At 41.3% G+C, this 11,243-nt stretch overlaps 1 protein-coding gene across 1 annotated transcript in view; it reads left to right on the top strand.

The window, feature by feature from the left end:
- LOC118431646 overlaps positions 1–11,243 on the top strand; it is a gene marked incomplete in the record, with an annotated part of 39,552 nt that extends 28,309 nt beyond the window's left edge. The window contains 9 exon segments of the mRNA XM_035842888.1: positions 3,541–3,669; positions 4,633–4,770; positions 5,144–5,517; positions 5,880–6,038; positions 6,673–6,795; positions 7,232–7,401; positions 8,010–8,229; positions 8,898–8,953; positions 9,666–11,243. Of these exon segments, the coding sequence (XP_035698781.1) occupies positions 3,541–3,669; positions 4,633–4,770; positions 5,144–5,517; positions 5,880–6,038; positions 6,673–6,795; positions 7,232–7,401; positions 8,010–8,229; positions 8,898–8,953; positions 9,666–9,820 (1,524 nt within the window).

Raw genomic sequence — 11,243 nt, 5'->3', positions numbered from 1 at the left:
GGGGTCGCCCGCCAGCCCCCAGGGGTCAGACAGCTCAGGGAGGGAGTCTACAACCTCACTATAGGTAGGGAAAATGTCTGTTTTACATGTACAGTAGAAGCCGCGTAAATTCACCCCGCATTTGCCAGTGCATTTCGTGCAATTATCCGAATGGTGCAACAAAGCGAAGTTAATAAGCTGGGCCGCACCACCACTCTGTTGACTTAAGATGGCCCAGGGCATATGAGCACTACTTTCAAAGTCCTGTAGGAAAATTGTCATAACTCCGTCATAGAAGCTTGAAAATACCTCAAATCTGGTGTATACGGAAAACACAACTATAGAAATGCAAACATGAGTCATTTATGAAGTTACATACTCTGAATTTTGAGATATTACAATTTATTATGATGTATAATTTTTCCAACAAAATGTAGTCTAGAAAACCATTCCCAACGCGCAAATTACATGAAAATTTTTTAGTACATACTGACATATGTTCCCTTTCAGAACTAGTGAGATTTATTGAGAAACATGTTCCTGCTCTGTGAAAAATATTGATTTTTTCACATTTATGCATATAATTTTAGGGTACCTTTTTCTATAATCACCTTATAACTCAAAACAAAGACCATATACAATATATTCAACTACATCTGAGTGTAGAACAGGACATTTCCAACCATTTAACTTCCTTTTCAATCATTTTAAGTCATTGCTACCGTTTTCTACAAAGGTTTGAAGTTTGTACCATCAATTTTTACCCTGTAAGCCACGTTTTAGTAAATCTGCCCATCACTTAACATGACAGGTCGTAATTAGCACCTCCATGGGAAGGAATTAGCTGTAATTTGCACTTGTGCCATGACAAAAGAACAGAACCAAGGTTTATTGTTATGCGTAGACTAGTCTGTTGGTATAAACAGTTGTTTTGTAGCAAGATTGTTATTATGCTCATAGAACGAGAAAAGTTTTAGTCAATGTTAGAGAATAAGTCTCTCTATTTACATTGAAGACGGATTCTACAAGATGCACATCCAGAAAGCCGTACAAAATGTAAAAGTAGGGTTCAAGCGCCACCAACTGGGCCGGGCATTTTGGCCCCGCAGCGCGGATTCGAATCCCTGGTGTCAAGAGACTGTACTATTCGGCAAAAACTCAGCAAAATTCGCTCAAAACAAGTCCGACTTGGCCTCTGTTGCAGTCTTCGAACGGGGCTGGTTTTTATTGGGGATGGGGGGGGGGGGGGGGTTGGTTCGCGATTTTCAACGTTTAGCTACGTTTTCATACGCCGGGAAAGGGGTTTTGCCCAAGGAGCTTGGTTTGCCGAGGAAGGGAGTTTGCCGTGGCATAAGATAGCATCATTAGCTTGGGAAGGAAGGCGGAGGCCAATGAAACTCCTCACTAATACTATCTTATGCTATCGCAAGTTCTGCTTGGAGATAAGTTATATAGCTCAGATATTAACCTCCTTGCTCAATACATTACAACCTCCTTGACTCAATACTGCCAAACTGGGGTATGAAATTACGCGATTTTGGTCCAACAATTTTTTTCGAACGCACCAGAATAGAACAGAGAGCCAAATTGTGGGCTTTGAGAAGTAAAACATAATACGGGTTGCTATAGTTTGCATGAAATAGTGTATAAAACTGACCATGAGAACAACAAATCATTAGAGAATACTAGTACTATGCAATCTACAGCCATAATGATTCTGGCCTGTCGCCATGTTTGTTATCATTACTGATTAGAATGTTTGTTTAGGGCTGTCAGAGTGAAATTGCCCATCATGAAAAGAATTTGAAATCCACCCAAATGCATGTACAGTATACTTCGATGTGTAAACTTTTGTAGAAAAACGTGAAAAAGGTGACATTGGTCTCCTCCTTCTATATTCCCCCCAAGACAATTGTACAAAAGTTGTGTTATTTGGAGGTTGGTCCAAGCAGACAACCATACATATGATCAAGGAGGTCGTCCTCTTTCAACCTCCTTGATATGATCTAGGCCGACAAAGGAAAATAACCACACTAATTCAACTCGTATGTTCTTTTCTTTTTATAGCTAGAATCCTGTCCTTCCCTTATCAGAAACGCCCATGTTTGTGAAATGCCCTTTCCCCGACCGTTATATCGGGCAAAAAAGTCTGGTCATTTAGGGCAAGGAGTTTATATAGAAATATATAGGGTGTCTTCTATTTAATGTGTTTATGTTGTGCTGTGCTCTTTTGCAGTTTACTTGAAGCACTTCAAGTATGATGCATAACATTTTTGATAAATGTTTATAGAGCAACGGGAGTGGTTAATACTTTCAGAAGCATGTCAAATACTTCAAACATCTATCTGAGTATGAGACTGTGATTTTTTCCCCATCTTTTGTATGGGTTAGATTGTAGTTCTCCCTGGTTGTGAAGAAGGTACTTTTTGTTTGTCGTTCACACCCGGACAGAGACAAAAGACCAGACTACACATACGCCGTAGCAGATACAACTTTTACAATGGCTGCCCTGCTGAAATTTTGGATTGAACAAAGGAGCTTCCATGTTTGCTCAGCTGTAATTGACAAACTCAAAAGTGTCACATTTAAGTGTCAAATTTATGGTTAAAGAAAATGAATCAATAAGAATAAAGAAATGACGATTAGAAAATAGATTGAAAGTTAATCCAAGCGCGTGCATTCCCATATCCCCATTCAGCGTTTCACAGATGTGTATTGTTTCTTGTTTTGCCGAAATCATTAGTGGCAATGAACCAGTATTCTGTATGTATAAACACACGACTGTCTTGTCCTTCCCTTTGCACTTCCTCAGATTTTAGAAATTGAGTGCGAGCAATTACCTCACCAGGACAGATTAGCACCTGATTGGGATGCAAAGTGAAGGCGGGACACTGGGCGGCAATTATCACTCAAACTACTGCATATTTACAAGCTATATGCTGGCACTTGGCTCATTTCAATATCCAAGTACCTAATAATCATATTTAAATGAGATACCTGGCAAGGCAGGCCTGGGCAATCTTAAGTGAATGGAGCATGGGATTGGGGGATTTTGTGCAATTAACACAAGTGTGCGATTATCCGTTGTGCAATGAACTGGCTTCCACTGTAGTATAATTCATCGTCACAGCATTGTTTTGAACAAGTGGGGACCAAAATTTGTGCGCATTTGTTGCAATTTGAATATTGAAACAAAGTGTTAGTACAGATACATAGGTATGAATTGCACTATCTTTTCTGTTACTAGTTTAATAACAGTACTACATTTTATTGATTAGTTTTGACTGAAATTATTTCAAAACAATGTAGAGGGAAAGGAACAAAGAAAGGAAATCAGAAAGACATATACATAGAGAAATATGACCAAGAAATACAACAAATGTAGGAAGATAGACAAATTCTTCGTATGTATATGATTTCATATAAACACTATATAATGTATAGCTGTGTACAAGTAATACAATGAGCAGTGAACCATGGCTTTCTGAATGACACACTTGTAAGTCCTCCTTGCGTCTTCATAAGTGAGTTCCTGACCATGTCTTAAACCCACCTCCTCAGACCCCCACCATGCCTCGAGCGATGTCTTTGATCTTGAGGGACAAACTTGACCTGAAACTGGAGGTCAGCGAGGAAGTCTTAAAGACAACAGTGTTCATGAGGTCCTTGTCTCAAGATGATATGTCTAAGGTAAGTCTTTTTTTGTGACTTGAGAATTCCAACAGGTTATAAAACTCCTAGTGAAATAATTTAATTGATTGGTAGATTGATTGGTTGTTTGATTGAACTGTTATCATAAGAAAAACTCTGACACTTTGTTGTACACCTTCTCATGAAAAATTCCTCCTGTAATAAAATGTATTGACTGAAAGGCATTTTCCCATGGAACATGACCTATGTGTTTGCATAGCCTGAATTCTAAGGCCATTTTAAATGTCTACTTATTCAGCACTAAGGACAAGACCAATCTGATTGAAATTGATGTATATTTGTTTTAGTTCTCTCAATAAATTGTGGTTTCTCTGGAGTTTTTTAGTCTTCAGAACATCATGGCTCTTGAATACATGTACCGTATGTATCATAATTGTGAATGTTTATTTGTTTGTTTGCTTCTGTAGGGTACTAAAAGGTATTGATTACTTGATTGATATACAAAGTGAAGGTTGCAACCGTCCCCTGATTCCGACTGTTACTGGTAGAGTACAGAATACAGGGAGATTGTTCTGTATGTATTGAGTGATCTATTGATTGATTGATTGATTGATAAATTGATTGATTTGATTGATCCCACAGAGTGAAGGTAGCGACCCAGCCCCAGTGCCGTCCGTTGAGAGTACAGAAAATGTGGAAGCTGTTCTGTATGATTGATTGATTGATTTATTAATTAATTGATTGATTGATTGATCCCACAGAGTGAGGGCAGCGACCCAGCCCCGGTGCCGTCCGTTGAGAGTACAGAAAACGTGGAAGCTGTCCTGTATGATTGATCTATTGATTAATTAATTAATTGATTGATTGATTGATTGATCCCACAGAGTGAAGGCAGCGACCCAGCTCCGGTGCCGTCCGTTGAGAGTACAGAAAACCTGGAGGCTGTTCTGTATGATTGATCTATTGATTAATTGATAAATTGATTGATTGATTGATCCACAGAGTGAAGGAAGTGACCCAGCCCCGGTGCCGTCCGTTGAGAGCACAGAAAACGTGGAAGCCGTCCTGTATGACTGCATCAAGAACGCTGTGGAAACCCTGCCCAGAGTCTCACGGGGGGGAACTCCAGATGGGGCACAGGTGAGTCATAGTTTCACTGTCTGAAGCAATGAACAATAGTGTCAGCCTCTAGTGAGCAACTTTTGTCCATTTGTAGAAGCCTTAATGACAAATTTAATGTCCTTGGTCAGGAAATACCCCAAACTCATAACAATACAGCTCAGCATGACAAGGGTTAAATATGTCCATCCTGTATATAAACGGGCTCAGCAGGACAAGGGTTAAGTTTAGACAAAAGACAAGACTTAGTGTAGGATTTATCCTGCCTCACTTTGTCCTCTTACATTCTGTTTCTTTTTATCAAAATAATCTCAAATTATAGATGGATTCAGACCAAGTTTTTAGTCACATTGACCAATTTAGCATTCATTTGATGTTTTTCCCTGTCATGTAGCAGGAGTCACCCGAGCAGAGAATCGTTACCACGGTGATCCCTGAGGAGCCTGAAGAGGGGGAGGAGGGACATCAGGGGGGTGAGGAGGACAGGGGGGGTCCTGAGGCAGCAAAGGAGGTGCAAATATCTGAGGGTGGGTTTGAACCAGCAGAAGGGGGTGTAGCACAAGCAGAGGGGGTGGAGGTCGTAGCTGAAGGAGATGAGAAGACAGCTGAGAATGAGGAGACGACAGGTGAGGCAGCTGAAGATGGGGATAAGGAGGAGGATGCAGGGGATGGACAGGAGCAGGAGCTAATCACAGCTGAGGAGAATCATGTGGAACAAGAGGAGGCAAAACAGGAAGGGGAAGCTGTGGACTCAGGAGAAGTTGGGGGGTGAGGATTATAGTGGATGGTCCATTAACACTATTAATTGATGACTGTGGACAAGAATCTATCAAACTCCATCTAGTTGATAAAAAGATTGTTTTGGTTTAGTGAATTGAAATGGTAGAAGGGCTAGCCATTGAGAGATGGTTATTACTTTGTAATCAACATTTTAATATGACCAACTGTTCACAATTATCATGTTTTTCCATCTGCATTTTGAAGCTTATAACTTCTAGGTATGAACTCAGACTTAAAGTTAACTCTAACTTTCAAGACCATGCCTTACTTAACTAAGGAATGATAGTGACTTCTTATAATATTCATTATAAAGACAATGTTTGATTATTGTTTCTTTTTTTTCTTCACAGTGAAGACCCGCCTGCCCAGGAAGCAGCCAGTGAAAAGGAAACGTCGACAGACACCAGTACTGTGATCCAGAGCCCCCCTCCCCCTCCCACCAGGGAGAACACCAGCGACAGCCTGGAGGAGAAACCTACTGTTCCCCTCTCCATCAACATCACCTCCAGGTTTGATCCATCACTACTTGTTGTTTCTACTGTCTCTCAGTCATTCTGGCCAGGGTTTCATTATTCACGAGGAGGTACACTTGACTGGCTCTAGTCTTTTCTTTCCAATCGGCATCTTACTTACTTTTGTACTTGGGCCTTTTGCCCCGGTCGGAGCATAGGCCACCGATGATAGTCCTCCACTGCATCCATCTCTGGGCCTTCTTCCTCAGATCCTGCCAGCTGTTTCTGATACTCTTCATCTCCAGTCCAACGTATCCCTTCTCCAACTACTCTCAGACTGACAATATTGCACCAATTGCTACCAGATCTAAGCTGTCCTTTAATTTCCTATTTATACCTCTCAATTCGTTACATCTGATTGCAAGTTTTTAGACAATGTATTTCTTATACTCAGTGTCATTTTTATAAGTAAGTAAGTTGTAATGAATGATCTTCAGAACAGTATGCTGTTACTTAATGAGTTGCTCCAATTCAGCCCATGGACTGCTATTGTTGCAATTTGTAAATGTCAATCTATCAAATTGAATACATTGTATTAAACAATGGCATAATCATGTACTTGCCTTGTCCCGACCTCCGGTCGATGATGTATGTAATATATGTAAACCATTCCTACTACTGATGTAAACAGGAGTGAGCTGGAGAAGAAGTCATTGGACCTGCACATCGACCTGGAGGCCTTAGGTCAGGGGTCAAAACTGACAGGACTGGAGAGGCCCAAAACTGCACACGCCTTCAGACTCAAGAGTGCCAAGTAAGTTTAACTGTTTATTTTTCTTCTTGAACTTAAAACAGTCAGGTGAACTCAGTACAACATAATGGTCAAGCAACTGAAAAGAGTTGGAAACGTTCAGGTATTTTATGTAGCATTCACCATCTTTTGTCAGTGACTAGTCACTACCTGGATGTCTAAATTACATTGATGTAGATGAACTCTTAATTCTTAGTTGCTATTGTAAGGGACTAAAGACAGAATCATATATTGGAAAGTACACCAGGCACAATTCCTACAGACTTCCTAATGACTTAAATAATGATAGTAACTGTTATTATTGGTAATTGCTGTATTGTATACTAAGTGTCTTGAAGGAAAAAAACTTGAACATGTAGCTAAATACTAAAAAGATTAAGGTACGTAAAGTTAATCACTTCATCCTAAATGCAACGTTTAAATCTTTATGAACCCCCAGAAGCAGCGCCGTCAGAGTAGCGCGACCGATGACAGCCTTCCCCGGCCCCATGTCCCGCTCGCTAGACGATGACCGGCCGTGGAGCGCGTCCTCGTACCAGCGCCAGCGGACGGAGGCCTGGAAGAGCATGACAGATGTGGGGACGTCCACACGGCCTGAGCCTATACTAGGTGGGTTATTCCTCCTTATCCTTTCTCTGTATAGCAAGTCAAAATCTTTATAATAATTGTTAACTAGTTTGATCATAGAGTAATGCAAGAAAAAATGGATTACGATGATATATGATAAAGAACCCTTTTAGGATGACTGAAGTTTGCTTTTGCTTTATAGATCAGATAATCTAGGCCTGAAATCATAAGCTGTATACAAACTGTGGTAGTAACATGTAGCTGCAGTGTGTTAAGTAGAACTGGTCAGTATTACCCTGAGGAAGGTGACAGACAGTCACAGAAACTTATTGGGTTAGGTTAAACTCTTTGGTATAAGGCCAAGCCAACATTGCTGAAATCCCTAGGGCAGTGTTCTTTTACCCCCCTCACATTAGGCGAAAATCGATCGGACAACAAGACTGCGAGTTCTAAATTACTAGGAGGTATGACCCAGACGAGAAGGGGGGAACTCTGCCATTTCTTCGTCAGCATCAGGGTCATGCCTCCTCGTAAATTAGAGCTCGCAGACTCGTCGTCCGATCAATTTTCGCCTAATGTGAGGGGGGTATTTGATAACTGATTAAAGAATGATTTCATTTCTCTCAACAATTTGTTTTTTTCTCCAACAGAAGCCCCACCCCCTCAGCGCCCCTCCTCCCCCATCACAGGTACCACCAAGCCCCCCCGGCAGGGTGGGAACCCCCCCTACTACAAGACTGCGGAGAACTGGCTGGCGGGGGGGCGCGACCTCTACCAGGAGAAGCGCAGACCGAAGTCGTCCCACGTGCCCGGATATCTGGAGGGTCTGTCCCCACGCCCGGCCTCCGCGGCAGCTGCTCTCACATTTAGGTGTGTATCTTACTGGTCCATGTATACATAAAAACAATGTATAAGCCCCATGAGTGTGATTCCTTTAGTTGTTGGACATCTCAAGGTAAAAATAATAGAATTAAAAGCAAGTTGTCCCACGTTCCCGGGTATCTGGAGGGGCCTCTGCTGCTGCAGCTCTCACAATCTGGCTCCTTTATTTCTGATGATGATTGAATAGTGAGATTCATCAGGTTGTCCCACGTGCCCGGGTACCTGTAGGGTCTGTCCCCTTGCCCGGCCTCTGCTGCCGCAGCGCTCACGTTCTGGTCAGCGTCTGGCTTGTCCTTGTATAGTACATACATTGTATAAGTCACATCAAAGGGTGGGTACCGGTACAGAAAATTCAGGTAGAGATCCTATTCAGGTCCAGAGGACCAGGTCCTGGTCTGGTGGAAGCTTGTGAATGGGCGATACTCAACACAATGGTTCATTTTGCAAAGGATTCTGTTTGGTGGAGTATCCGACTTCCACTGGCATTTTAAAATCCTATCTTCATGTAAACAGCACTTAATGCCTCTGTCAACTCAGACCAAGATTGACTTTAAAAACTAACAAATGAAAATTGATTATAGCCATTTGATATATTGAGATTTAGCACTTTTAGTGAGGTACGTGTGCATGTGGCATAAAACTCTCTTTTTTTTCAGACGTGGAAAGTCGCCTCCTCCAAAGTCTGCTCCTCCCTCCAGGGACTCTCAGAATGGTAAGGTGTCTTTTGTTGTTCAATGTTCACACTGCTTACATCGTACTATGTTTTTACATGTAGGTCATTAGAGAGAGTCTGTGCTAAAAGTTTGAAAAACTTTTCCGATGTCTTGGCTAATGGTAACTTTCCATTTGATTTTCGATTCTAAAGCTACCTTGAGAATTGTACAATTGAGGTAAGAATTTAAATCAAGACTACAGTGTAACTAAAACAATAATTGTATCCATACACCTGTCACCAACTAGCAGTACTATACTAGTATCTACTTCACTGAGAAATTTGGTGTTTTAAGAGGCCTTTTTATTTGACATAAAAGATCTGTAGCAAAGCATAAACTCGCCTGAGCTTCCCACTTCTTATAGGTAATGCACTTCAATAATAAAAATTGTATTGGAAAAATGGGTCCAGCCGGACAGTTCACGGGCTGTTTGTTCGCACTTTGGGGGATGACCCCTACGTGGCTCTGTAGGGCTATAACTTAAAATCAACCCAGAGTCCCAAACCAAGGGACAAGTACATGTAGGGCCCATGACCTACCCTATACCAAAAGTTACCCTGGCGGTATCTCAATTTTTAGTAGTACACCTGAATAGTGATGGACAAGTTTGTGGCTTTGGAGCCCAGACAGGGCTATAATACGAGCGCAATTGTGAACAAAGCATTATAGTTTGACTTTATCTCACTCTTAATCTTATATCATGTTCTGCAGGCCGTTTGAGTCGCGGGTCGGACATGTCAGACATCCCCACCCTGCCGGACTATCCGACCCAGGCCCGCCTGCACCACAGCAACAACGTGCGCCAGCTGGGGACGCCGCCCTTCATCCGCAGGGGCTCCTCACCTGCAGACATGACCTACAGATGACCTTCAGATGCCCTACAGTTGACCTTCAGATGACCTTCAAATGATGTCCTACAATTGACCTTCAGGTGACCTACAGTTGACCTTCAGATGTCTTATAGTTGACCTGCAGAAGAACTTCAAATGACCTACAGATGACCTTCAAATAATACCGGTAGCTGAACATTATCTCTAAGCAGATGTTGAGTTGGAAAATTGTAACATTTTCTGACTTTGTTGGAAAGGCCAGCCGGTCAGACAACGTAATTTTCCACCTGTCATCTGCTTGGAAATTTAGTGTTCATGCTGTAAATAAACTGGTGGTCACTTTGATAAGGTTGCATGTAAAGTTAGTTCACCTTTATCTCCAGGGTGACATATACACATGTAAGTTCTAAAAGTAGTTTTAGAGCTTAAGATACTGTTGAATCAAACTTGTTGGAAAAATGACACTGTCATCGATTTTGCACAAATGAGATCGGTGATATTAAAGATTATTTTTCAAAAATTAGCTGGCAGCTAGACCTTTTGATTATAAAAATGTATAACATTACAAATTTGTACAATGCAGCACAATTATCTAAATGTATATTTGACCATGTTGAGATTAAAGTTGTAAGTATTGAAGGCCCAAACTTGTGAAAGAAGAAGTGTACATATTTCCTAATGTTATTATTTGTGTGCAAAGTTTGTGTTGAGGCATCCAAGATGCCCTGAGTGTTTTGTGTAGTGACTTGTTGTGAGACATCTATGTACAGTGTAGTGTATGTACCATCCTTTTTTGGAGAAGATATTGTGAGAGTTATTTCCTATTTTCCGTATTTAAATGCTAACTATATCCGTACGAGTGGTGTTTGTCCAATTTCCAAGCAGATGTTTGAGAAGATTGTACCATTTTCTGAAGGCCATGCTTCTCTGACGGCCAATAACAGAGTGAGACTTAAGTCGCCAAGAAGAGAAGCCTGTGCTTCAAAAATGTTAGTTTTCCTTGCAAGCATCTAGTTGTAGGTTAGTGTTTGTACAACTGATGGTGTATCCAGATTTCGGCGGCCTTCAGGATTCGGCCGAAAACGTACGTGAATTGGATATCCAGGATGCATCCTCCTGTTCAGGCTGTGTTTTGGATATCCAGGATGCGACCTAAGCCGTGTTCTAAACACGGCCAGGTGTCTGGATGCAACAACTGAGATTTATAATGTTTTTAGTGATGTGTGTAACTGTGTTGTGCCAAAGAGATTAACACATGCCCAAGGCTGCTTTAGAAGTATAGAAGACCACTGTGAAAGAGTTCTAGCACTGTGGGAGAAATAGTTTTATCTTTAATATAGCAAAATATATGATCATTATGACTATGCAAATAACATGTTTTTTGCAGGTTACGTGGGAGATTCTTATAAGAAGTGAAAGACAGTTAATGAAATTAATAAAGTGCTGTATTTTTCTGGTA

This window comes from Branchiostoma floridae, chromosome 15 (genome assembly GCF_000003815.2).
Source record: "Branchiostoma floridae strain S238N-H82 chromosome 15, Bfl_VNyyK, whole genome shotgun sequence".
In the NCBI taxonomy this organism is placed as follows: Eukaryota; Metazoa; Chordata; class Leptocardii; order Amphioxiformes; family Branchiostomatidae; genus Branchiostoma; species Branchiostoma floridae.
This window is presented reverse-complemented; position numbering and strand designations above follow the sequence as displayed.